This window comes from Myxine glutinosa, chromosome 11 (assembly GCF_964187855.1).
Source record: "Myxine glutinosa chromosome 11, kmMyxGlut1.1, whole genome shotgun sequence".
In the NCBI taxonomy this organism is placed as follows: Eukaryota; Metazoa; Chordata; class Myxini; order Myxiniformes; family Myxinidae; genus Myxine; species Myxine glutinosa.
The window spans coordinates 14,900,869-14,927,169 of record NC_136271.1 but is presented as its reverse complement, the minus strand read 5'-3'; the positions used below and the strand labels follow the sequence as shown (position 1 = coordinate 14,927,169).

The 26,301-nt window shown below is 41.5% G+C and overlaps 1 protein-coding gene across 3 annotated transcripts in view; it reads right to left on the bottom strand.

Annotated features, from left to right (window-relative positions):
* The window catches only part of ADAMTS7 (ADAM metallopeptidase with thrombospondin type 1 motif 7), a 130,128-nt gene that overhangs the window by 72,526 nt on the left and 31,301 nt on the right, over positions 1-26,301 (bottom strand). For 2 of the 3 annotated variants that reach the window (XM_068130199.2, XM_078786408.1), the window contains exons 12-14: positions 15,139-15,308; positions 14,842-14,975; positions 8,777-8,897 (exon numbers count right to left, since the gene is read on the bottom strand). In XM_068130199.2, coding sequence (XP_067986300.2) covers positions 8,777-8,897; positions 14,842-14,975; positions 15,139-15,308 — 425 coding nt within the window. The remainder of the gene's footprint in view (positions 1-8,776; positions 8,898-14,841; positions 14,976-15,138; positions 15,309-26,301) is intronic. The other variant, XM_078786407.1, reaches the window with a different exon arrangement.

Here is a 26,301-nt window from a genome sequence, read left to right as displayed (position 1 = left end):
ATTTCTTCAACAACGGATTTGTTTGTTCTTCTTGCATTCCATGGGATTATTAACATTTGTCTCCAAAACTACATTTCAAATCTGTCAACCTTCTTCTTCCTTTCTTTTTCACTATCCAGAACTCACATCCATACATTGCAACTGGATAAACCAAAGCATTCATTCACAAGCCCCCCCTCTTGGTTTGTTTTGTCACATCCTTATCTTTCCCAAACTTCGTCAATCCTGACATTGCTGTTCTCCCCAACACGAACCGTCTCGTAATTTCTCCTCTACATTTTCTGCTCTCTTCAATATTAGAACACAGGAAGATTAAACTTTCCACGATTTCCATACGACCATCTCCAAACTGAACACATCGATCTTCTGAGTTGATAAAATATTGATATTTTTTGGTTTAAATAAAGACCAGAGTTTCCGATTTCCTTCTTCATTATCCACAGCAGTTTCATCAAGTCCTCTTTACTTTCCGCCAACACAGTATCATCAGCGTACCTTAGATTGTTGGTACATCTTCCTCCAATCTTAATGTCTTCCATGTTTAATTTCCTCATCATGTACTCACCATACAGATTGAACAAGTAAGGGGAGAGGATGAACCCCCTGTTAACCCCCTGGTTGACCCCCTTTTGCAAATCCAAACCATTCTGTCTCTCCAGTCCACGTACTCTATTCTTATTGTAGCTTATTGTTTAGTGTACAGGCCTCTTATCAGACATATCAGGTGGTCTGACATCCCCATTTCTCTCAACGTAATCCACATCAATTCATCATCAATGCAAATGAAGACTGATTTAATCAAGAAGACAGACATACACCTTCCTTTAATATTCCCTTGCTTTTTCCAGGATCCACCTCAGATTTGAGATTTGATCTCTAATTCCTCTTCCTCTTCCGAAGCCTGCTTGCTCAACGAGCATTTCTCGCTTAATGAAGTCTTCTATTCTGTGTTGAATGATCTTCAGTAACAAATTGCTTGCATGTGAAATCAAGGGGATGGTTTGGTTATTTGAACATTCTCCTTGCATCCCCTTTCTTTGGCAATGGTAAGTAGACCGATTGCTTCCATCCTTTAGGACATAAAATCCTGCTCCAAATCTGTGTACAGATACAGTGCCTTGAGAAAGTATTCACACCCCGTGACTTTTTGTACACCGCACGTTTCCGATTCCATCCCCAGGTGCTGCATGACGTCATCGCTGGGCACCCAAGGTGGCCCGGCGATGACACGTGCTGAAAGGGAGTACTCAGTATTCACTCCGTTTGTTTGTTTGTTTGCTTTCTTTCTTTCTTTCTTGTTTGTCCGGGCGATATCTCAGCCATCCTTTGAGCTAGGAAGCTGAAATTTTGGCACAATAGTGAGCACGTGCTTTGGCAAAAACTGTAATTTTTATTTTTTGATTAAACAATTAATTGATTAGTTACTTAATTACTATGGATTCATTAAGCACTTGTTTATTTTATTTCTCATCTGGGCAATATCTCAGGCACCTTTTGAGTGAGGAAGCTGATATTTGGACATGACAACTACCAAGTGATTTGGCTGTAAAGCAGTGGTTCCAAAACTTTTTTGGTGGCGACCCTGAATACAATCTTGTCCTGGCCTGGCAGGGCCTGGCCTGGCTGTACATGCAGTGTTAATGACCTATCATTTTGATACATTGTGTTTATTCATATAGTTTTATTGAATTAATTACCAACACGTAATGATTTTCAAAGAGTTTTTAATTGGACAAAATGAAAGACAAATTTACATGAAAATGAGACTTTATTACACAAAGATTTTCTCAGTGGCGACAGTGACACTGCTTCATTTTGTGGGTAAGCTCCTCTAAGTTTGCTTTTATGTTGATGGGCAGAGCACAGCGCAAGTCATGCTGAGGATCCACGTGGTTCCTTGCTTTCGTCTTGATTGCAACAAGACCTGAAAATCCTTGTTCACATAGATATATTGGAAAAGGAAGAAGAGCTTTTTCAGCCTCCTGAGTCAGAATGGGCTTATCCTCAAGTTGGGTCCAAAATTTCGACTAAGGGAGCTCTTCAAAACGTTGCTTCTGCACTTGATTTTCCTGGAGTTCTACAAGTTCTTCTCGTAATCCCGGAATATCTTCTCCGACTTCACTGACATCCACATTGAACACATTTCTGATCCAACTATGCTTCTTGAGGTCGACATTTTCTGGAAAACACCTGTCCATTTCTTCCTGAAGGTTCTTCATATGATCTTCGAAAATACTTTTGACGTCAACAAGGGATATTACCGACGCATCTTCCAGCACAGCACTCAGTTCTTGAAAGGCAGCCGTTTTTCCTTTGGCCAGTTTTTCTCTCCAAAGAGCAAGCTTTTTCTTGAATGAGGCAATTTTTTCATCTATGTCCACCATGGTATGATTACGCCCTGCATGTCTGAATTCAGTTCATTCAGGTGCATGAAGATGTCACCCAAATAGGCAAGCCAAGCAGCATCTTGAAAGCTGTCTGCCAGTGCATATGTCTTCTCACGTAAAAAAAATGTCAATTTCCGTTTTTAGTTCAATAACGCTTCTGAGAATCTTCCCTTGAGAGAGCCAACGAACATCAGAGTGGAACAGCAAGTTCTGGTGATGTGATCCCATCTCTTTACACATTTTATGGAAAATGCGTGAGTTTGAAGCCCTGGCCTTGACAAAATTCACAATTTGGATGGCATTATTGAGAACTACATGGAGGTCCGGTTGCAAACGTTGAGTGGCAAGGTTTTCCCGATGTAAGAAACAGTGAATTATTATGATATCAGGGTTTTCTGCTTTAAAACGAGTAACAAAACCCAAACGACTTCCCATCATAGATGGAGCTCCGTCAGTGCATACAGCCAAACAATTCAACCAGTCTAGATCATGTTTCTTGAAAAAATTGTTCATCATATTAAAAATGTCTTCTCCAGTGGTGGTACTTGGCAAGGCATTGCAGAAAAGAAATTCTTCCAGAATGTCATCTTCTCCTCTCTACGTCAACCAGCAATGCCTGCTGATTCATCCATCTGCAACGAAAATTTTCCTGCTTTTTACAGTACTGCAATCAGTTGAGCCAAAATATCATTTGACATGAGATCAATTCGACGTTTGATGCTATTGTCAGAAAGTGGAACCGATTCAATCTTCTTGGCAACATCTGCTCCGCAAACAGTTTTCACCATTGCCACTGCTGCTGGCTTCACCAGCTCCTCTCCAATGCTATGGGGCTTTTTGCATCTTGCAATATACCACGCCACTTCAAAGGATGCCAAGGAAGCTTTCTCTAGAGAAAAGGCTGAACTCAAGGGAGCATCAATCCACTTCTGTTCTTCGTTGTCCTCCCAGTAACTCAGTGGCTTTTCGACAAAGTTTGGATGAACTGAATGCAAATAACGCTTCAATTTGTTTTCCTTCATAGATTCATTGGCGAGGACTTGCAGGCACTGAACACACCGAGGTCGGACATTCTCAGATTTTTCTCTCATCTCGGTGAAGCCATATGTCAAAAACTCAGGCTTGTACAGCAGTTGTGTTTTGCGTTGGGCCATTTTTCCAGTAAAAGACCAGACCTGGAATGAAAAGAGTCATAAATTATAACATTTTTAGAAAACATTGGAAATTGTTCAAACAGTTAAAAATAACCAATTGTAAAGTTAATTATTATTCATTATTATATTATTTGACTCCACACAGTAACATTCATCAAAAACCACACGTAAATAAAGACAAGTAAGATGCAGGCAATACTTACTTTGTTTGTAGTAACTAGATCTGAGCCTCCAGTAAACAAGTGAAAGGACGACTGTCAGATTGTGAACTGTCGACACATGTGAAAATCAAGTTTCTTATATGCGAAAAATTGGTTTTCTAGACCATTCTTGAATGATTCAGAATAATAAAAAAGAAATTTTGGCAAAATAATATAATAAAATTAACTCCGATGATAAAACTCATCTGGAACAGTTATGAACGTATAAAAATCAAACATTTTAAATTTTAATAACAACAGTGCATTCGATAATTATGCTCAAAACGCTAAAATTACAGCGCCATCTATAATATCGCATTCAGATAAGAGTGCTACTTAACAACAGGCTCCTCGCTGGTCTGATTGACGCATGAGTATTGGACATGAACGGACTCGAACATTATTATATTAAGCGTATAAGGTTGCTGCTGTATCCAGCAATTACCCAAAATGTACTTGATGGTAACATTAATGGTTTGATCCGAAATCTCAAGACAGCACAGCGTACCTATTAGGCCTCCAAAAACCCCATCTTTCCTTAGCTCCTCTCACTCTCCAAAACCAACCATCAGTTCCGTTTCCAAAACATATGAACTATAACATGTGAATTCCAAACATAAATTACATGTGAATTATAACACGTAAATTCCAAACATAACAGATGCTATATTATCCACAACTATTCTACTTTAATTACTATTTCAATAATCCTTCATATTTGGCCAGTGAAGTAATCCTCTTATAACACTGTAATATTTCGGTTTTTGAGACCCTCAGGTTCCTTATAACGCTGTTCCGCAACCCTCAGGACCCTCATTTGGGTCGCGACCATGGGTTTGGGAACCACTGCTGTAAAGGGTATTTTTTGATTTATTGATTAATTAATCAATTAATTATTTATTGATTAATCAATTAATGGATTATTTTAAAAAATATTTTGGTTAATAACTCATTTAACTAACTTTCAAAAAGTTAGATTCGGATGAAACACTGATGGTTTAGGTATACTATTAACCCAATTGATTAAGAAATTAATTATTTTACGACTAATATTTAATTATTTTAATTACACAATTAATCAATCGATTTATTGTACACCGCTCCCTCACAATTCCGTCTCTATGTGCTGCACTGCAGCATCGCCAGGCACCTAAGGAGCCCGCACAATGTCGCGTGCTGGAGAATATGTTATTTATTTATTTGGCATGGGGGCGGTGTACTTTGATTCACTTGGTCACTGCACTGTCTTGTCAAAATATCAGCTTCCTAGCTCAAAAGGTGCCTGATATATGCCCAGATGAGAAAGAGAATAAATAAGCACTTAATAAATCAATAATAATTAAGTAATTCATCATTTGATTGATTTATCAAGAAATTTAAATACGTTTTTTTTTTACCAAAGCACTTGTTCACTATTGTACCCAAATTTCAGCTTCCTAGCTCAAAGGATGGCTGAGCTATCGCCCGGACAAACAAACAATAAAGAAGAAAAACAAGTACAGATACATTCAAAGTACACCGCCCCCTTGCCAAATAAATAAATAACATATCTTCCAACGCGTGACAATACAGGGGTACCATCATTTACCATCCATCATGCATTGCAGCATATGGAGACAGAATGGGAAGGGAGCGGCGTACAATAATTGATTGATTGTGCAATTAAAATAAATAAATAAATAATGATTAAAAAAAATTATGTTGGAGGCTACAGGCACGGACTGTTATCGCCCTCATCGAGGGCAGGCCTTAAATAAAAGAGAAGAAAAGTGTATGATGAAAAGTGCATGGTGCTTGTTTGTGAGAAAGAGAGATTAAAGCTAGCTCGGTATCTGTAGTTTGAGTGAGACAGAAAGAAAGACCAGCAATCCAGACATGAGTGCAAGATGGTTCCGGGCACCACTTTAACTCTCCTAAGTCATGACATTAGTACCACCCTGGGCGGTTGCTGTCTAGAACCTACTACCAAAATAATCGTAAAATAATTAATTATAAATAATCAGTAAATAATCAAAATAATTGATAATCGTAAAATAATTAATCTCCAAATCAATTGGCCAATAGCATACCTAAACCATCAGTTTCATCTGAATTTTTAACTTTTTGAAAATAAATTAAATGATTAATTAAACAAAAAATGAAACAAATTAATCGATTAATTGATTAAGCAAGAAATAATTAATTGATTAATTGATTAATCAATAAATCAAAAATACTCTTTATAGCCAAATTGCTTGGTCACTGTCATGTCCAGATTTCAGCTTCCTAGCTCAAAGGATGGCTGGGATATCGCCCGGACAAACAAACAAGAAAACAAACAAATGGAGTGAAAACTGAGTACTCGCTTTCAGCGCACGCCATCGCCGGGCACCCTTTGGCACCCATTGATGATGTCATGCAGCGCCTGGAGAGGAATAGGAAAGGAGCAATGTACATCAAGCACTGGCAGGTTTCAAAAGGAATGCGAAACACGGTGGTGGAATATTCGAGTCAAAAAGTGCTCAAACAGAAGAAATTTATTACGAAAAATGGCAAAAGAGTAGAGATCCTCGAGATAAAGAATATTATAAACGACTGAAGAAAGAAATAGAGGTAACAAAGAATGTATATGATAAAGTTTATGAAGAATGTGGTTAGAATAGGAAACAAGGTTAATCACATCAGAGGGCAAGAATAACATTTTCAAACGAGATGGTATTCATAGAATGAATTCATAGAATACGATTCATAATATAAGTCATAGAATTAAATGACATATTCATTATGACCCCTTGCGTTCAACTTGGTGCGAGCCAACTCTTCTGTTTAAATTTAAAAAAAAAATATTTGATCCAATATCGCTGCCAGACCACGTGAGCGATGGCATCATAAATTTACATTCTCCAATACAGCGTAGATCACGCTCAGGAAATTTCAAACTGATTGGACTAAGCGTTGTATTTGTCCGAATTATGATGTCATAATTAAGGCACCAATGACGTTATCGTTATCAACAGTTATTCCCCATGCAGAGTATTTACAATGAGCCACGTTTAAATTTTTTTCCATGGAGCGGTTTCTAAGATAGAAGTGCAACGTTTTTCAGTTCTTCAAAGATGGCACCTGTACCACGTGACATATGACGTCATAAGTATCACGAAAAATTTAACAGGAGGAGGTGCTCCTATGGTAAAAATTTCATATCAATCGGACCAACAGTTGCAGAGAGAACAAATTCATACTGATCGGATCAAACGTTGTACTTGTCGAGTTATGATGTCATAATGAAGGTAACGATCATATCATAATTAACAGATCTTATTCCCCATGGGGAGTACTTGACAATGCACCAAGTTTCAATAATTATCATAATTATCACTAAAAATTCTACAGGAGGAAGTACTCCTATGGTGCAAAATTTCGTGTCAATCGGACCAACGCTTGCCAAGAAAATGAATTTTTAAAATTCAGACATGTACGTATGCACGCACCGATCGCTTAACCCCACTTCTCGCTTTGCGAGTACAGGGTAAATAAATATCCAGAGAGATGGTAAAGGATTGAAGAGATGTGGTAGAAGTTTAAATTTTTTGAAAAACAAAAACGGACACCTCGTGAAACAAGATGCTACTGATAAGGAATGAAAAGCTTACTTTGAAAAGATGTTGAATAAAGAAAACGAGTGGGAGAATAATCTGTAATGTAATAGATTTGAAGATACAAAAGACGAAATGTGTGAAGAAGAAGTTGAATTGGCTATTAGAAGATTAAAGGAAGGAAAGGGAGTGAGTCCACCTGAAATGTTAGTTGAAATGATAGGTGTGGCGGGCGGTAGGTACATGTATATTACGGTGTGTGGAAGTTTATCCTTTTCATATCATGACAAACATGTGATTTACAAGGTATGTCAATGCGGAGGCTGCCATGCGGCCTATCAAGCCATCAATGTTACAATGTTCATTATGAATAATCACAGCTTTAACACATTATATGGATCAGTGTGTTTCATCTATCTATATATATATAAAACACAGTGTGTGTGTGTGTGTGTGTGTGTGTGTGTGTGTGTGTGTGTGTGTGTGTGTGTGTGTGTGTGTGTGTGTAATGTTACCGATAGACTCCTAAACGGAGAGGCTCACGTGCTTGATATTTGGCATAGACATGGCCATTGAGCCTGGGACAAACATGGCCGAACTCAAAATATTTGACGATCCATATTTTTTATTCATATTTACCTCAGTGCATTTCAGCGCACGGAATCAACGGAATCAGAGCAGGTGGGCGCTGATTCGCTCAGAGCGATCACGTGATGACGCTATGAACGCTATGAACGCTATGACGCTATGAACGATATGACGCTATGACCGCTATGACGCTATGAAAAAAAAAATCGCTATGACGCTATGAAACGCTATGAACGCTATGACGCTATGAACGATATGATGCTATGACGCTATGAACGATATGACGCTATGAAATGCTATGAACGCTATGACGCTATGAACGATATGACGCAATGAACACTATGACGCTATAAACGCTATGAAAAAAAAAATCGCTATGACGCTATGAAACGCTATGACGCTATGAACGATATGACGCTATGAACACTATGATGCTATGACGCTATGAAAAAAAAAATCGCTATGACGCTATGAAACGCTATGACGCTATGAAACGCTATGACGCTATGACGCTATGAAAAAAAAAATCGCTCGCTTTGCCAAGGGGCTCGCTTCCCCCCCCCGTTCCCCTCCCCTCCCCCTCCCCTCCCCCGCCCGGCCATGCCGGGTACTTCTGCTAGTCCTTTATATACTGCACATATATATATATATACCTTAACATATCAGCATTTAGTGATGCCCTCACATTTTCTCATGCACACATGCACATTGGACCGATGTTTCGATGCTGCCCTGCTTTATACTTTTTGTTTTCATACAAACACTTAAAATTTTACATTTTATATGCGTATAATGATACATGTTAGTTGAGAATTATTAATGACTGTGTTGGAGTTATAAACACACATGTTCTGCCGTGTCGGTTGGCGTACCCAGGCCCTCACTGGCATTAAACGTTCTCTTGACTGTCTCACAGGAAGAGCCATCTCCTTGGCACACCCCACAGCGATCTTCCACAACATTTGAATCGATCTCGTAATCACAGCCTACGTTCTGCACACAATTACAAGGTTTAAACTAAATACAGGAAAATGTAGTAAGGACTAAGTCCAAGTACAACATGAAAAATAATTGAAAAACAGAAATGTTAATCTTCACCAATTGTAAATATATTTCATTGACAAGCTGGCCTCCAAAGCCAGGAACACAGTTGGAATTCCCTGCTTTACCAAGGCCTTCCTTGGTACTGTCAGACCCCAGTTTAAGTGGAGGATGTGTTCCTGAAAAGTGCGACGAATATCGAAACAACGAAAATCAAAGCAGTTTTTCTCATGAGAATTAACGGAATAAGGGAGGGAGGGAGAGGGGTTGGGGACCTAACGTAACGTCGCACTTCACCTATTCCATTTTGCTTTTTAACTGTGGAATTACCCTTTTTTGATTAATGACAGTTATATTCAAGCACACATTCATATTGATAAAATAAAAAACATTTACCAGACATATTTTAGTAAAAACAAGAAAGAGCAATCAGAGATTGCAGACCCTCACCAGGACGAGTTTTCAGTGGTTTTTAAGGCTTTTGTAGTAAAACAAATATGGCGGCCGAACCACGTGACCGATGATGTCATCTTTTTTTCTCTGCCAATTTATCCCTAGATGATGCTCATGAAATTTCATCTTGATCGGATGAAGTTTTGTACTTGTCGAATTATGATGTCATAATGGAGGCACCAATGACATCATCATTAACATATGTTATTCCACATGGAAAGTTCTTTAAAATTAACCATGTCTCAATTTTTTCTATGCAGCGCTTTCACAGATATAGAGGTGCAAGAATTTTTCGGCTTTTCCAAGATGGCGCCCATACCATGTGACCTATGAAGTCATAATTATCATTAAAAAATTATACAGGTGAGGTGCACCTATGGTGAAAATTTCCTGTCAATCGGACCAACGGTTGCAGAGAAAATCATATTTATTCTGTGCGGACAAACAAACAGACAAACAGACAGACAGACAGACAAACAAACAAATGAAAAATCACTCATAGAACGACACTTGGCAAAAGAGAACAAAGCAGAATGGCACTCAGTAGAGCATCCTTTTGACCTCACAAATAATTGGTGGTTGAATTTAGCTAGCCGATATGAAAATCCAATAAAAATTTCAAGTCAATCGGATGAAAATTGAGGCTTTTAGAAATTCGGAAAAAGTGGTTGACCTTTGGCCTATGTTGATCTTTTGGGCTATGGTGATCTCAAAAATAGTTGGTGGTTGAATTCAGTTTGCTGATATGTAAATCACATTCAAATTCCAAGTCAATCGGATGAAAATTGAGGATTTTAGAAATTTGAAATTGTTGTTGACCTTTGGCCTATGTTGACCTTTTGGCCTATGCTGATCTCAAAAATAGTTGAATTCAGTTTGCCGATATGTATATCCTTTTCAAATATCAAGTCAATCGGATGAAAATTGAGGATTTAAGAAATTTGAAAATAAGTGGTTGACCTTTGGCCTATGTCGACCTTTTGACCCCAAAAATATATAGAATTTTGTCGGACCACAAACTCAACCATTTGGTGAAGTTTCGTGAAGATCGGTTTAAAATTGTGACCTGTAGGCAAGTATAAGTGAGCGGACAGACAAACACACAAACAAACACACACACAACTGGAGTGAGCAACATACTTGCAATTTTTTTTTTTTTTTGCCAAGTAACAAACGGACTCAAATGCAATACCCTCTTCTCTGGTGAGAGTAATAAACCTCTTCCATAATAATTGGTCGAAGTTGGTGGTACGTCTTCTCTTTCCTCATTCTTTAATAAATATGCGCATATTTATAGACCGGAGGCAAACTTAATAACCTGGCAACACCAACGGGCACGTTCACCAGCATCCATTTGACGAATAACATCTAAGTTCACTTCTAATGTAACACTTTTACATTTTATATAACACCTCTTAGCCAATTTACAGTACAGTATTTATTTATGTACGAAGCAAAGTCTGGTAGTTCTTTCGGCGATTGTGCGATCTTCTGATTTGTTATGGTAGTTCTTTCGGCGATTGTGCGATCTTCTGATTTGATACTTTAGCGATGTATGCTGGCGTCTTTATCAGTCTTGTAAGTTCTAAAAATGCTCGAGAATAACAGGTAAGGCTTTTAAAATGACGCAAGTGTGACTTGAGATGACAAATATTGAGACGTGGTCTTAATAACGTGATGTATTTGCGAAATGACATAAAAAGGACGACGTAAACCGGGGTATTACCGTAGCCTCAAGAAAAACCTCAAGGAACACTTGCTTGGAATATCTGATGAAGAACCAACATATTGTTGCAGTTTTGGGAAAACGCTAAGAAGTAATGGCAACCACCATACAGGTCCCTTAGAATAGTCATTTCATCGCAGAACATTATCTTAGTTCCTTCCCCTTATATGGGTTAGTATGTCGTTATGTGTTGGGGAGGGAAAGACTGGCCCTCCACTCATAAGGGGAAGCCAGGCAGATGCACAAAGATTGCATCCACAGGTATTGATCCAAAGTCTTGAAGGACAGAAGACAGGCCAAAGGCCTCAAGGGTGGATGCCAGCAACAACATTTTGTGGTCAGGGAACCTTTTTAATGCACCAGGTAAAAGTCCCTTCGAGAGGGCTTGTGGGGGGCAGGGTTACACAATGGGCCACTAATCAACACCAGACGAACTTTGGAGAGGGCTTGTGGGGGCATGGGAAGCAACACCACCAATTGGCAGCCCAGAAAACACCCTGAAAAAGCCCCCCACCCTCGCCAGGAAGGGGAAGCAACACCACCAATTATTGGCAGCCCAGAAAACACCCTGAAAAAGCCCCCCACCCTCGCCAGGGCCTGACAAAAAGGCCTTGCACACTTGATTATCTCTCTTGGCCAGACCCTATCTCTGACCTCTGCACGTGCCTGCTCTGTCTGTGGGTTTCACTCTGCACATGCCTGCATGATTCTACCTCTTGACCGGACCCTCTCTCTGGCCTCTGCACGTGCCTGCTCTCTGTCTGCCGGTTTCACTCTGCACGTGCCTGCATGATTCTACCTCTTGGCCGGTCTCTCTCTGTTCCATCTTGCTGCACGTGTGCACGACACTCTCTCTTAGGCCTCAGCACATGTACTTGATACATCTTTCTCTCTGCTCCCTCACGGTGCACGTGCTCATCGGACTCTCTGCACTCTGCACATAATAATCGGACACTCTGCATGTGTTCATCGGACTCTTTGCACTCTGCACATGGTCATCGGACACTCTGCACATGTTCACCGGACTCTCTGCACTGCACATGTGCATAACTTGGACTCTCTCTGCACGTGCCTGCTTGCATCTCCGTGTTCGTGCTGGAACTCCCTGCCCGTGTTCGACCTGGTGACTGCTTCTTCGTGCTCATGCTGGGGGGACTGCCCTATGCTGGCATGGTGCTCGTTGGTGAATCAAGACAACAAGATCCTGGTGAAATCGTAACCATTTTGCTTACAGGTTCCCAACGTTTGTTCCACCCCCCCCTCCTCCCCCTCCGTGAATGTGTGATGGGCGCCCTTGTTGTGTTTATTCGTAGTGATCATCATAAGGCATAGATTAAGCTAAGTTTCTGCCTCTTGTCCATTTTTCTTTCATATTGGTAAGTTGCAATGTACATAGTTGTAAATAAATTAAACTGTTAAGCATTTCCTTTCCCTCTGTCCGTGAATATCCTTTCTTTCATTGGTCCACCATTGCTCAAACTCAGAGTAGCGATCAGCCGTAGCAAAATTAGCATCAGCCCGGCGGGTACCAATGGTTGCTTGGCCGTCTAAGTTTCCATCCATGAACAAAAGTGGTACACGACCGGAGGGTACGTTCCCCGATTGGAACCGTCACATGGTACAGGTAAGCGGTGTCAGACGATTGGACCCTGCTATCGGGCGACGGACCAATTGGCATCCATAGTTGCTGGTTAGAAACCTGCCAAAGTACGAAGCTATTAGTGCGTGGCAGCCTCAGGTCCAGAAAGTTCGGGAGGGAACGGAGGTTAACCCCTTCGTAGTAGCCTTCGAAGCCCGTGACCGTAACAATATAAATCTGTCTCACTGTTCTCTCCTTACTCGAGGAAATTTTCATCATCTTCAAGATAGTTAGTCATGATGGGCATGGCCTGTATTCTTTCACTTCATGATGATGTTCCACATGCTTGATTTGAAGGTTGCTAGAATGTTGAAATTGTCCTGATTGAGGTTCCTACTCTCTGACAGATAATTATCATTCTTCATTTGAACTATGTCAACTCCTCAGATGTTCAGAGATCAGATGTTCTCAAACTGAGCGATGGGACTGTTTTTACTATTTTTATAACTAGGGAGATTCCCGTGCTACGCACGGGTGGGAGGCCAGAAGCAAACAGGCAATGCAGATACGGCGAATGCTAAAGCATGAAACCAATAAATTCCACATTCCTGTTGCACCTTCAGTCACACGTCAGACATGGACAGCAAGTTCGTGAAGGGCTTCCATGAAAAATGTACCCGTTCGCAAACAAACGGGTACGTTCACGTGTAGAAACATCGATCGTGGGACCGTGGCGAATCTGCATATGGCGATCCGCGAAGTTCACGTTCAGAAAGTAGTTCACGTTCAGTTCACGTTCACGTTCGTTCGAAGCCTGGTGTTCTCTTTTTTAATTCCAAACAACATATCTCCAATCACAAATTAATCACAAAATAAACTTTTAACAACATTGTTAATGTTTCCTTCATTGTAAAAACTACCAAATCAACAGTTAAAAGGATTTTGAGCCGATAGGTGTTACGGCCTTGGCAAGATCGATGGAGACAGCGATCTGTTGGCATATTCACTGCCCAAATAGCTATGTGGAATTCTCTCATGTAGATATTAAATGTCGTTTGAACTTTGGCCGAGGTCATTATTTACTTTTAATGATGTTTATATACGAATGATCTTTAATGACGTTTATATTGGTTTTGGGTCGTCCTTTCCGCATATCTCGTGGGAGTGTAAGTTGGAGAGACGGCCGTGATGGCGGCGAGGGGGTTGGAATTCTCTCAAGCAGGGATTCAACCCGTGTCCTTATAAAAGGTCTTTGTCCGAGGTCACCGAGTCCGATCGGTGCAGCTGTGCAGCAATCGGTGCAGCCGTTTGTGCGGCACCCGGGAAAACGACATCGTCACAAAGAGAACATCGTCACAATGAACGTTATGCGAACGCGAATGTTATGCGGGAGTCCAAACCTGAGAATGCTGGAGACCAAAGCTGAAATTGGAAAAACTAAATAGCCTATTTTACCGCTGGAGATCCCAGGATTACCCACCCAAAATATCGTTGCGATCGGTTCAGCAGTTTTTACCATACCTTCGAACGGATAGACAGACAGACAGACAGATAGACGGACATTTGGTGAATTATAGTAAGATATGCACCATTATGCGAGTCAGACGCACATGAAGCGAGAGCGTGTACCTTTCGGCCATCCGGCTAACTCAAAACCCCAAAGTACATCGAGTAAAGTCTCTAAATATCCAAAACAAATCTTTTTCATCAACTGTTTGGCAATACACTGTATAGTCGGCTGTTCTGCGCCAAAAACTTCCACAATAACCTTAAAATAAACCTTAAAAGGTCGACTTCATTGCTCATTGTACAACTTTCAGTGTCAATGCAAGATACAGTGGGAACAAATATCTGTAAATCATCATTGCTCTGTTCTTCAGCTCCTCCATGAGCTTCGACATCTGTATTAAAAAATTGTCACATTTCTTCCTTCACCAGAATACACATCCTGAGCCACTGACCTGACATCGTGCTCTGTTCGCCATGATTTCTGCCTTTGCTATTCCAGGCTTGACTATCCTGGCTTGATGACACACAATAATGTGCACAAATGTGCTGCTTGGCTATTAATAATATCTCCTCACCTGGAGACTATTGAGATTCCGTTCAGGAAAACGGAAAGATGTTTGTGCACCCACCTCACAGAGTCCATCGATGCAGAGGTCACGGCTTCCAGGAGAATCATAGCACGGTGTTCCATCTACCACTGCATCAAGCATCTTCTCCGTAAAGTAACCGTCGGCAGGTCGGCAGTGCAGTTCACAAGGCCGCACTTTTCAAGGACAAAATTCAAAAGAAAGATGAGGTCAATGTGAAATTGAATTATGTCCATCGCAGCTACCAATATCCAATCCAAACAAGGCAAAGCAGGAATCATCAAGTGCCAATCAGAGCCAATGTACAAGGATAACATTGAGTGCATGCCTCGGACTGACCTGGGTTTGAAACGGCTAGCCAGGTGTGCAGTTCTGCTTTGTAGGGAACACTGTCAAACTTGCTGCACTGTTGCTGGCGGAAGGAAGGCTGGTTTCTTTGGCAGGACTGAATGTTGCATACTCGGTAGCGCTTCCTTTCCCCTGTACAGAATTTACCACCATATGCAGGTCTAGGTAGGAGTAAAAACAAAGACAACGTTGAAACTATGGACTATGCATCTATAAATGCAGGGTGTACCAGAAGGATATTACCACGGTCACATCAATTCACATCAAAATGGGGTAACATTTCTTTGGTACACCCTGCACAAGAGTGAGTGTATTTGTTACTTGGCGATTTTTTTTTTTTTTTGGACAAGTACGTTGATCACTCCGGTTTGTGTGTTTGTCTGTCTGCTCTCTTATACTTGCCTACAGGTCACAATTTTAAAACAATCTTCACGAAACTTCACCAAATGGTAGGGTTGGTGGTCCGACAAAATCCTATATATTTTTGAGGTCAAAAGGTCAACATAAGCGAAAGGTCAACCACTTTTTTCAAATTTCTAAAATCCTCAATTTTCATCCGATCGACTTGAAATTTGTATAGGATTTTCATATCGGCTAACTGAATTTAACCACCAACTATTTTGAGGTCAAAATAGGTCACAAGGTCAACATAAGCCGAAGGTCAATAACCTTTTCAAATCTCTAAAATTCTCAATTTTCATCCGATTGACATGAAATTTGAAAAGGATTTTCATATCAGCTGAATTCAACCACAAACTATTTTTGAGGTCAACATAGGCCAAAATGTCAACATAGGCCAAATTTCTAGAATTGTCAATTTTCATCCAATTAACTTAAAATTTGAAGACGATTTGCATATCAGGTCACTGAATTCAACCACCATTTATTTGTGAGGTCAAAAGGATGCTCTACTGAGTGCCATTCTTCTTTGGTCTCTTTTACCGAGTGCCGCTTTATGAGAGATTTTTCATTTGTTTGTTCCTCATACATTTCCAAACCCCTGACCCAATTTCCCCGAAAACTGCCATACTCAGTGGCGTCGTGATGGTTTGTGGCACTCGGGGCGAAGGTCAAAAATATCGCCCCCTGCAGGCACTGACAGTCAGAAATGCCTATTGAGGGGGCCATTTGAAAGAGCTCTAAGCTTCCCCAGCGGGCTCAGCAGCAGAGCCCTGGCAGCTGTTCAAAATGAGAATAGATTTAGTTATGATCTCCTGAGATGATTAGGCTAATTAACTACAAAGAATCCGGAATAATTCCTATGTTTCTAAACACAAGACATGTTAAGGTGTATAGAGCAGTTTAATAGGTCATTCCATGGCAATGTATTCCGATTACAAAATAAACAACAAAAACCCCCAGCGTCACCGTCACCCCCAGCACCATATATATCGTTAATACTAATTATATTAACAATAATAATATTCGTACCATTTGGCAATAATAAAACGAACATATAATATCCGCCCTGGTCCAAGCAGACATGGGCTCAGACAGAGCATGGGCTGAAGGCTGGAGAGGAGTTGGTAGAAGACAGAAAGACCACCTACCTGCCTGCGGTGAGTGAGTGAAAGGCTCTCAGAATCGGCTTAATCACGGGAGATACCAATGATTCTGAATGCTTTGGATTCAACCGCGTGAGGCCGAGCGAGGTGTGAGGCAGGAGCACCAGCCCAGAGGGGAGAGCAGTATGCCATTGAGCTGCGGATGAAAGCTTTATATGTGATGAGGAGCTCAGAAGTGCCCAGAAAGGACTTCGCACGACGGAGGATGCCCAGTCGGTGACTGGCTTTGGAGGGCAGCTTGGAAATGTGGTTTTTCCAGGAAAGATCATGGCAGATAGTGAGACCCAAAAGCTTGAGTGACAGAACTTCTTGGAGAGGATTATTCAGAAAGTAGATGGGAGGGTTGTCCAGACAGATGTTAAAGGGTAAGGGGTAAAAGTCATGCTTTGGTGATCTAATATGTGATATTTTCTAAGTTCAAAAAGGCCATAACTCCGTGAACAATTGGTGAAACGCCCCGAAACTCAAACTTGTCCTGTAACTTATCAAAATAAAACCATGTACCAAGTTTCAGTTGAAGATGTTAAAGGGTATGGAAAAAGTGCAGAAAACCACAGTTGCGACCGGGCAGACAGACGGACAGACGAAAGGACAGACAGACTGAGAGAAAACCTATAGTCCCCTCTGGGAAGGGACTAATAAAGGTGAACACAACTGCATCTGGTGAAATGCTCAAGTTAAAACCCTTCTCAACAAAGACAGCTTTGTCATTGTTAACTCGTTGGTAAAATGTGGAAACTCCAAAATAATTTGGGGCAGATTTATCATCTTGGTGGAAAAGAAGCAATGTTCTTTCAACTTGTGTCTTTTTACAATGTTGACGATTGTTGAGAATACTATGAACAGCCTTTTCCAAAAGGAAACTATTTACAGCCACAACCCACAGCTACAAAACAAACCTTAGTGTCCGCAAGACCACACTAAAAAATAATGTTGCACATTCAACGAATGATTAGAGGGTATTTGTGACTCCAAAGAATGATTCCATATGGGTGGAACCTGCAGACATGAAAACACGTACATAAACACACTAATGAGATCCATAATAAATGCTCAATGTGCCTGTTTCTCATCGATTTTTTTAGGTACCGGTATATGCAGTCAAGGCTCGTGAAACAGCAAGAACACTGAACAGATCGGGATGTAACAGGACAAAAGGAGCAGGAGAGAGGGGGGCAGCAGAATTGAAGGAGAAAATAGAGGAACACTTGGCCAAACAATGGGTGTGCGGAGGAATGAGGGGTGGGAGAGGACAAAGGAGAAGGACAAGATGGATACAAAAGGAAACTCTCAGGAGGGAAAAGTATAAATTTCGAAGGAGGTGAGCTTGCGAGAGGGAGAGGAGTTAACGGAGGTAGAAACGATCATGGTTTTGCATGGGGGATTATCTAAGATGGTGGTGAACATCTGGAGGGAAGAATGGGATTGAAGAGAATGGGAAAGTTGTTCCACAGGCAGGGAAAAAAAAGAGGAATAAATGAGTGGAAGTGAGGAGTGAATCTGGATTTTGGGAGTTTAAGAAGAAGAAGGTTCATGGTGAACCGCGTGCTCCCTGTGGAAACCTGGGGGAAACAAAGCACGGAAAGAGCAGAGGTTGCAAGACCAGAAAGGAGACGGTAGAAGACAGAGAGACCACCGACCTGTTTGCAATGACAAAGTGATAGGCCGATGGACTCAACTTCATCATGGGAGATTCCAATGATCATGAACACCTTGGTGTCCACGGCGTTAAGCTGAGCAAGGTGTGAGGCAGCGGCAAGAAGAAAAATCATGGCTGATAGTGAAACCCAGGAGTTTGAGTGACTGAACTTCTGGAAAGTAGATAAGAGAGTGTACCATATAGTCCTTAGAGGGGGAGAAGGAGAGAAAGGGAGAGAGAGAGAGAGAGAGAGAGGGAGAGACATTGTGCGAGTGTGAGATTTGTCAGGATCAAAAGACATATTCGAAGTATTTGACAAGCTTGTGATTTTGTCAAGGTCTGAAGAAAAACAAGGATGAAGGATATCAAGAGGTAAGGATGCTGCCTATCTGTTAGGATGAAGGATATTGTTATGAAAATTAGGGGTAGAGAATATCTAGATCCAGGTAGATCTGCATCGGTAGGTGTCCGGCTGTCGTGATAGCGAATCTAGATGTAATAAGTTCTGTAGCCCGGATGTCGGATTAAGCTTGTATCTTCGTCCCTGTTACGAGGGGGCGGGGCATGCTAATTAGTACAGGGATTATGGGTAAAATTCCCTTGTGTGTCGTTCCCTCTGTGAGCATCCCATTGTCCCTCATGGCAATAAATCCCATGGACATTAGATAGGCCCATTAGCGCACCACACATTAAATAATTCCCCCACCGCCACAATGACTTTGGAAGAGCCAACAGGCAGCAGCCGCGCAGTACGCCACCATGGCGACAAACATCGTGCCAGACAGGCTGGGAGCTCCGCCCAGGAGAACGTGTGATTGGTCAGGGAAGGGACAAAAAGCTTCCCCGTGATTGGGGTTAAGAAAGGTGAAGGAGCGACACACTGATTGCCCACTGACCGATGACACCTCGGCCAATCAGTGCGGAAGGCGCGAACATTCGGCCAATCAGTGTGGAAGGCGCAAAACGACTACTTAGAAGCAGGTTGCTGATTGAAGGACCAGCGCCGGTGACGTCAGAAGGCGCGAAAGACCACCAAGAAACAAGGCACTGGTTGGGAGAGAGGAGGGCTGACGTCGCACCGCGAGTGACAAAACGACTCGCTCGCCGGCATTTTCTCTCTTCCCTTCTCTTCCCTTGGCCTCTTGCTCCTGACTGTCCCCTTCATGCTGGGCCTGCTCTTGCTTCGGACCTGGTGGAGGAACGAGCAGTTCGAAAGACGGTGGAGAGAAGGAACGCCGTCGATTTTCTTCCTTGCGTTGGTGTGCGAACGACGAACGACGAGCGCTGACGTTGGAGCGCTGTTAATTGTTAATTTATTAATTTGGCGTACGGGTGGTGTAAGTGAGAGGCCCTGGAGGCCCTTTACTAACTTGGCCTACGCGTAGTGTCTCTTAAGTACACCTATTCCTGTTGTTATTTTATCAAGTGCACCTATGTTATTTTATCATGAGTTATTTTATCAAGTGTTATCAAGTGAACCTATTCTTATTATCTGCTTATTTGGTGAAAGTGAGAGAGAGAGAGTGATAATTACTTATGAAAAGTAATTAAATAAATCGAATTACGTCCTTCAAGGGTCTTTGCGCCTATATTATGTAGGAGTGATAAGATGAAAACCTTATTTAGTAGGTGGTGTTAAATTATGACGATCTAAGAGTGAAACGACGGAGGGGAAAATTGCGTTGGAGCGCTGACGAGCGGGCGTGCTGAGGGCCGCTCCGCGCCAAGGACCAGGCAGTTCGCGCCAACCGAAGCTGCGTCGGACGACGCGCTCGAGCCAGACGATCCCTGACACTGCCAGACGGAGATAATCTTGCATTCACAAATACACAACGAGACATTTATTTTATTCATTCTCCCTTTGTCTCGTATTTGAAATCTGTGTGGGGACGTCCTAATTTAGAATTAGTTTCTTCCATCGCGTTTCCTTTGTATCGGGTTCCGTGTCGTAACCCTGTTTACTTTCGTACATTTTACCTCCGTTTCGGTTTGAATTAATTTGCAGGTTGAAGACACTGGCGCGCGCGCGGGCTGTGAGGTAAGAGCTCGCCCCTTCTTCCTCTTCCTTATTCCTCCCGTGCTTGCATAGTCAAATCCGCAATTGATCGTCGTCTCGGAGTTAAAGCTCGTTCAGGCTATCCGCGATCCCACGGTCTTAACCGAGGGCATTCGCGCGACAATATCAAGAGGTAAGGATGCTGCCTATCTGTTAGGATGAAGGATATCATAACAGAGTATGGAGTCATCAGCAAAGAGATAAAGAGCATTTTCCAGAGTGAGTGAGATCATTGATGAAGATTAGGAAAAGGATGGGGCCTAGAACACTGCCTTGGGGCACTCCAGCATTGACAGGGAGAAGAGAAGAAAGGATTCCGTTGATAGCCACACGTTGGCTAGGAGAGTGGAGGAAGTCAGTAATCCAAGAGTGAAGTAGGCCTTGGATGCCATTGGCAGACAATTTGGTGAGCAAGGTGGGATACACATCCCAGGTGTAAAAATGAAATGCTTTCATAGTACAGTCATGTGTTGATATAGAATACTTGATTGGTTGGAATTCAAGCAATCAGAGAGTGACATCACCACCGATACTTTCATCGTCATTGTGCAGGTGTGACACTTTCCGATTGCTTGAATGAAGACCAATCACACTGTAGTACATCAACAGAGGACTGTACTATGGTGTACTTGAGTTGTTGTTTTTTTACACACAAGATGATTATTTTTCTGCTGATTTCACAAAAAAGTGAACTTTTGGAGACGGAGTGTGACAAGGACGAACTGATTATAATTTGGTGAAAATCCAGAACAGGGCACTAGAATATTTAAAGTGATTCTTCACCATTGAGAGATGGGGCCAAGAACGACATATAACACGATATTTCAATAAGGAGCTGATACTCTAGGTCCCCCGCCTTTTGGGTGGTATGAGGAACAGATCTGTTTAATACGAAAGCTAAATGTTCAAAGGTTATTCAAATATCGCATACAGCCGTGCACAAACCAATGTAATCACCGCCGTGGCACAGTCAGGTTGACATAATGCTATGAGGAATAGATATCTGCAATATGAAAGGTAAATACTCGTATTCAACCTTTTTTTGAAATATCACGAACATAAATGGACGATTGGTCGGTCAGTCGGACAAAGCTCATTTTAATGGCCCCCATCTCCGACCTTGTCCGAGGGGCTGGGGACAAATGGTAATGGATGGCTTATTACAAAACTTGGTGGATGAGTTGGACAGGTGACAATAACAAGCCGATTAGATTTTGGACAAGGTTCGGATGGAGATCCGGCCTATCAGTGGAATACAAAACGTAAAGTGTTCAGCCCCTGCGATGGTATGCGTCCCATGTGTTATTGCCATTATATGTTGAGCTTTTACTCTTTTCCCATAATTATTCGCATTACTGATCGATATATATATATATACCGTGGGGAACTTTAATGTCCACCACCTAATGCCAGCAGACAGAATGCCGGTTTAACTTCCACTCGAGGGACGGCACACACATTGACACACACAAGACAATTTCGGAGCACGCTGGCAGCGGAGCTATCCCACAACCCCTACTTTTAATCCTTTAGGAATTGTTTTTGCTGAGAAGGAATAAAGAATATTTTCAGTTACAGGAAGTTGTGACGTATGATGCTGTACTGTAATGAAAATGCCAAATGCTTCATTGCAACGTGGCCATCAATGGAAGAGATATTTTCAAGCACAGTATTGTTCGGCAAGGCCTGACAAAACAAGCACCACATGCTTAGCGTATGGTTGTTCTAACTCGTTCTGCCCATGGCAAACATGACAGACTTGTTCTGTATGACAAAGCGACTATTACGTGTCTCGCCTTAGAAAAAGATCGAAATGTACTCGAGGCCATTTGGTTCTCCAAGTCGGTTGCTTTTAGTATTGAATCCATTCCTAAAATTTGTGATATCTGAGGATGATGAAAAAGAAATCATAATCATCATCCTTTGATGGGTTGTATTTGGTTGAAACATTCACTTTGTTATAATTACTCTGGTAGGTGTAAGCTCTTTATGAATGACTAAAGGTAGTACGTTTTGAATTGAGACCAAGGATAATCTAGCACACACTCGACCATTTTTCTGCTAAATTCCACCAAACTGATCTGTTTAACTCATAGATGCAGGCGTCAAAAATCCTACATAAACGCAGCCATTGGGCCTCGGAGGCCCAACGGGTGCATTCTTGAAATGTTTGTTTTTTTTTATATAGATTTTTTTTCTTTCATATATTTTTCCAATCCAAGTCGATGCTCATGGATGTGTATTTGCTCAGAAAATGTGAATCACTAATCCTATTAGTTGGAAGAATCCCATACAAGTAATGAATATTTTTTCTTTTTTTGCAAAAATTTTTTTTTTGTTCTTGGTTTTCCAACTTTTTTTCTCTAAAAATTTGAGACTCATGGAGGAGTATTTGCTCAAAACATATGATTCACTAATCCTTTTATTTAGAATGTATATCTCCACAACTATCAAAAATCCTACACCTATGCAACCATTGGGCCTCAGAGGCCTCACGAATGTATTCGTGTAAAGTTTTTAAATTTTCATATTTTTGTCATTGAATTATTTGTAACCAAGTTATAGGAGCATATAATGAGGCTCATATCAAGAAAATAATAATATAACATAGTAGTACAACAACATTTATGCGGGGCCTCGAAGGCCCCAGGCCTGCATTCGTGTCGGATTTTCGGGTTATAAGTGAAAAAAGAAGATTTTCCCACGAGCCTGAATTAATTTTTTTGAATTTTGTGCAACAACATGAAAGTCGGTGAAAATGAGGCTCATTCCCAAAAAAAAATTATCCAGCATAGTTTTTGCAACAAAAAAACCTTGTGGGCCTCCGAGGCCCAATCACTGCATCCAAGGGTTCATTTAGAAGTAGACTGCTTTGTGATAACGCACGATTTTTAGCCATTATTTTGTTTTGTCACACACGTGTCCACAAAACGTGTACAACCACTCCACCGCAGGGAATAATGCTCACAGCTTGCTGACCTGTGATATACAGTCACCCCAAGTAAACAATCCCTCTCCCACACACCGATTCCACCATGATGTACCCAGGATTTAGCGAAGGCGTAATGGATACTGTATTCCATTTATCTGGCCTGTCTATCTATTCCCAAGCTTTCACACTTTCATGCCTTGCCTCTCCTACATAAACTGTGATTTCTCTGTGCTAGGAAAAGGCCGAGCTGCAAGCAAGCTCCATGTTTCACATGAGCTCGAAATCATCACGCTGTGCATGTTCTTGATTGATTAATGACTTTCCGACATTGTATGTGCAATGCATTCACACATCGTCCTGAAATGATGGTGCAGAGGTAGCGCATTTACCTTTGAGTTGTCTAGCTTGGGTTGGATTCTCGGCCCGACTATAAACTGTTGCATTGGTGCTTCGCAGGCTGGTGTTAGGTACAAAGTGCCTGTCCTTCGGATGGACGTTAAACTAGTTGTCCCATCTGCCGGCATTAGTTGGAGGACGTTAAAGATCCCATGGTGTTCTTCACAAAGAGTAGGCGAGTTATCGCTAGCACCATGAACAAATTACAAATTTCTGGCATAACCTACAGAGGGCACTGCATCGATGGCACAACTGCACCGTCAGCCAATGATGCCGCCCAGCAGCCTTGTGCTGCATCTGAAAGAAGAAGAAGAAGATCCATATATTTTATTGCTTTTTATGAATGGCTTATTCTCTCCAATAACTGTTCGACACCCCTGCCCCCTCTCCCCACCACCCACCTTGCCTGAACCCATTTAGCAGGGAGAGCATCGACTCCGGATGACCATTCCTTAGCAGCAGACAATGCCAGCTGTGATGCCTTTTATCCTCAAAATAAGGGTCAGGCCGCTTGGCACGCGTGCTGGGGATTTCACACTGGGCTTTGAAGTGGGTGGCAGAAAATCAAGAGCGGGAAGTTATCTCCACTGACCTCTCTCCAAACTCCTCCCCTCCCCTTTCTTCCCTCCTCGATTTCCTCAGTTCACCTCATTGATATTTACAACAACTAACCCAGAAAACGCTGTCCAGGTGATCCTGCACAGTTAATCACACAGCAGGTAATGATCTAATCACCATCAATGTTGTGGTTTCTCTTTATGAAGGAGACATGCAGGTGGGATGTAAAAGAAACTAGAACAATGCGACTGTGTCGCCAATATGCCTCCGCATAGTCCCACAACGAGGAGATGCCATCACTCTGCATATGTATGGGTCGTGGATCACGTTTGTGAAGTTTCGTTTTTCTATCCAAGATGGCTGCCAAACCACGTGACCTATGACATCATTTTCAAACTATATGCAACAATGCTGTTAGATGATATTTGTAAAATTTCGCATCGATAGGGTGAGCGGTTTCAGAGATATAATTATTTCATATTTTCCTCAAATCCAAAATGGCTGCCAAACCATGTGACCTATGATGTCATAAATTTAATATTTCAATTCAAATGGGTCATAGATCATGTGCATGCAATTTCAGATTTTTAGGACAAGGAATTCGATTAAAACATTTTTGGCTGGTACACCACTTCACCAATGATGTCATCATTATCCTGCTTTTGTTCCCCATTGGGAATACTTGACAATTATTTTTTTTGGATACAACATCGAGGGTCGTGTAAGAGCTAACATCGATCACAAAAAGACAAACTGACACAAAGCATATGATAAAGGGAGTGGGAGACAAGATGGAGAGCAGGGACATCGGGAGATCTGTGGGAGGGAGAGGGCTTGGGTGGAGGAGGCATGAGAAGGAGGATGGTGGGGAGGGGGGGAAATGGGAGAGGTATAAAACACATGGACACTGCGAGGACTTCCAAGAAAGAAGTCGGTATTTCAAAAAAGTGGATCTGGGGTAAATTAACGGGGGAAGAAGAGATCAAGGTTTCTGGATGGGGGAAGATAGGAGATGGTGGTGAACAGCCGCTTTAAATACCTGGAGGGAGGAGTGGGATTCAAGAGAGTGAGGGAGTTTGTTCCAGAGGCAGGACAAAAGAGGAAAGAAAGAGTGAAGGTGAGCAGAGAGTGTTGATTTTGGCAGTTTAACCATAAGAGGGTTGCTGGCAGATCTTGTGTCAAGTTTCAAATTTTTCCATTCAGCAGTTTCCGAGAAGTAATTTTGTTATTATTTGCTTTTAATCCAAGATATAATTTTAATCCAATTTAATCCAATACAAGGCCATACCACGTGACCTATGACGTCACAATTATCATAAAAACATTCTTCATGGGTGTCACTCCTACCCTGAAAGTTTCGTCTCAATCGGACATATGGTTGTTGAGAAAAACGAGGTTTAGCCCGGACATACGGACATACGGACGGACGGACGGACAACCCGAAAATATAATGCCTCCGGCAAATTTGTCGGCGAAGGCAGAAAAAAACGGAAAATAAATATACACAAAGAATTAAGTTAAGCACCCCCCCCGTTTTTTTACAACCTCGCACATTACAAGTTTGTTGTCGTCAAAACAGTTAAATATACCCATGATATTGCTATATTTTCTGGAGAAGTGATATTATGGTCACATAAAAACATAACAATCATGCCGTTTTCAATATTTTATTCTGAATAATTTAAGGTGAAATTTTTTGGGAATTTTAGGCATATTTTCACCTCAATTTAAGTATGGAGCTATAGGTCCATCACGGACAGTGTGGATGACGTTTATGTTTTCTAACGTACAGTCATTGTTCTGAGAAGACCTCTAGCGATCTTTGCGTCAATAACGTGTGTAGGACCCACGTGATCGGATCACTGACTCAACCAATCACTTTTTTTCACTTTGATCACTCAATTTCATCAATGGATAATTGCTAATGTCATACCAATCATTATTTGATCTCACATACCTTAGAATATATGCCAATGTATACATATACACAAAGAATATATATTAGGGG